Source organism: Egretta garzetta, unplaced genomic scaffold (genome assembly GCF_000687185.1).
Source record: "Egretta garzetta isolate BGI_Z169 unplaced genomic scaffold, ASM68718v1 scaffold512, whole genome shotgun sequence".
Classification (NCBI taxonomy): Eukaryota; Metazoa; Chordata; class Aves; order Pelecaniformes; family Ardeidae; genus Egretta; species Egretta garzetta.
Window position 1 is genome coordinate 15,816 of NW_009258953.1, and position 756 is coordinate 16,571.

The 756-nt window shown below is 67.2% G+C and overlaps 1 protein-coding gene across 1 annotated transcript in view; it reads left to right on the top strand.

Moving 5' to 3' along the window:
• Nucleotides 1-53: 53 nt before the first annotated feature.
• The window catches only part of EDA2R (ectodysplasin A2 receptor), a gene marked incomplete at its 5' end in the record, with an annotated part of 4,496 nt that continues 3,793 nt past the window's right edge, over nucleotides 54-756 (top strand). The window contains 2 exons of the mRNA XM_009634522.1: nucleotides 54-232; nucleotides 501-574. Of these exons, the coding sequence (XP_009632817.1) occupies nucleotides 54-232; nucleotides 501-574 (253 nt within the window). The remainder of the gene's footprint in view (nucleotides 233-500; nucleotides 575-756) is intronic.

Sequence of the window (756 nt, forward strand, 5' to 3'; positions counted from 1 at the left end):
GGGCCGGAAGTGGCTCCCCCCCGCAGCCGTGCGCCCCACCTTGTGTCTTGCAGGACTGCGGCGACGGCGGCGGGGGGGACGCGCAGTGCGTCGCCTGCCCCCCCAGGAAGTTCAAGGACAGCTGGGGGCATCACAGCTGCAAGCCCTGCCTGTCCTGCACCCTCATCAACCGCGTCCAGAAGTCCAACTGCACAGCGACAGCCAACGCTGTCTGCGGGGAATGCCTGCCGGGGTGAGTGGGGACAGATCCTGGCTCCGGCAGAGCCGCGGGGGTGGAAACTGGGAGCGTGCCGGGAGGGGACGGACAGAGGGGGCTTTCTGGGAGGCCACCCGGCACACGGGACGTAAGAGGAGCCCCGGTGACGATGCTGCTAATGACACGCGCATCAGACCCGTCCGCTGGCCCCCTTGTAGCTCCAGAGCAGGGAACCTGAAGGTTCCCGTGAACAAGCAGTGGAAGAAAACTCCTTCCAGGCCTGAGTTGTTCCCGTGGGCACCAGGGTGGCTGAGCCCTGGAAGGCTGTAGACCACTACAGTTGGTGGCCCCCAAAGAGGAGGACAGACTGTGCCTCGGGTGATGGGTTTAAGGAGCTGCTGAAACGAAGACTGGTGCACGCGACCAGGCTGCGCCCTGCCCGGGGGCTGCGGAGCAGGTGCTGGCGAGCAGCGGGGCTCGGGACAGAGCCACGAGTCGGGGCTCTGGTTTCTGAGCCGCTTCCCAGGCGCAGCCGTGGGCCGGGGCGCTCCTGTGCCTTC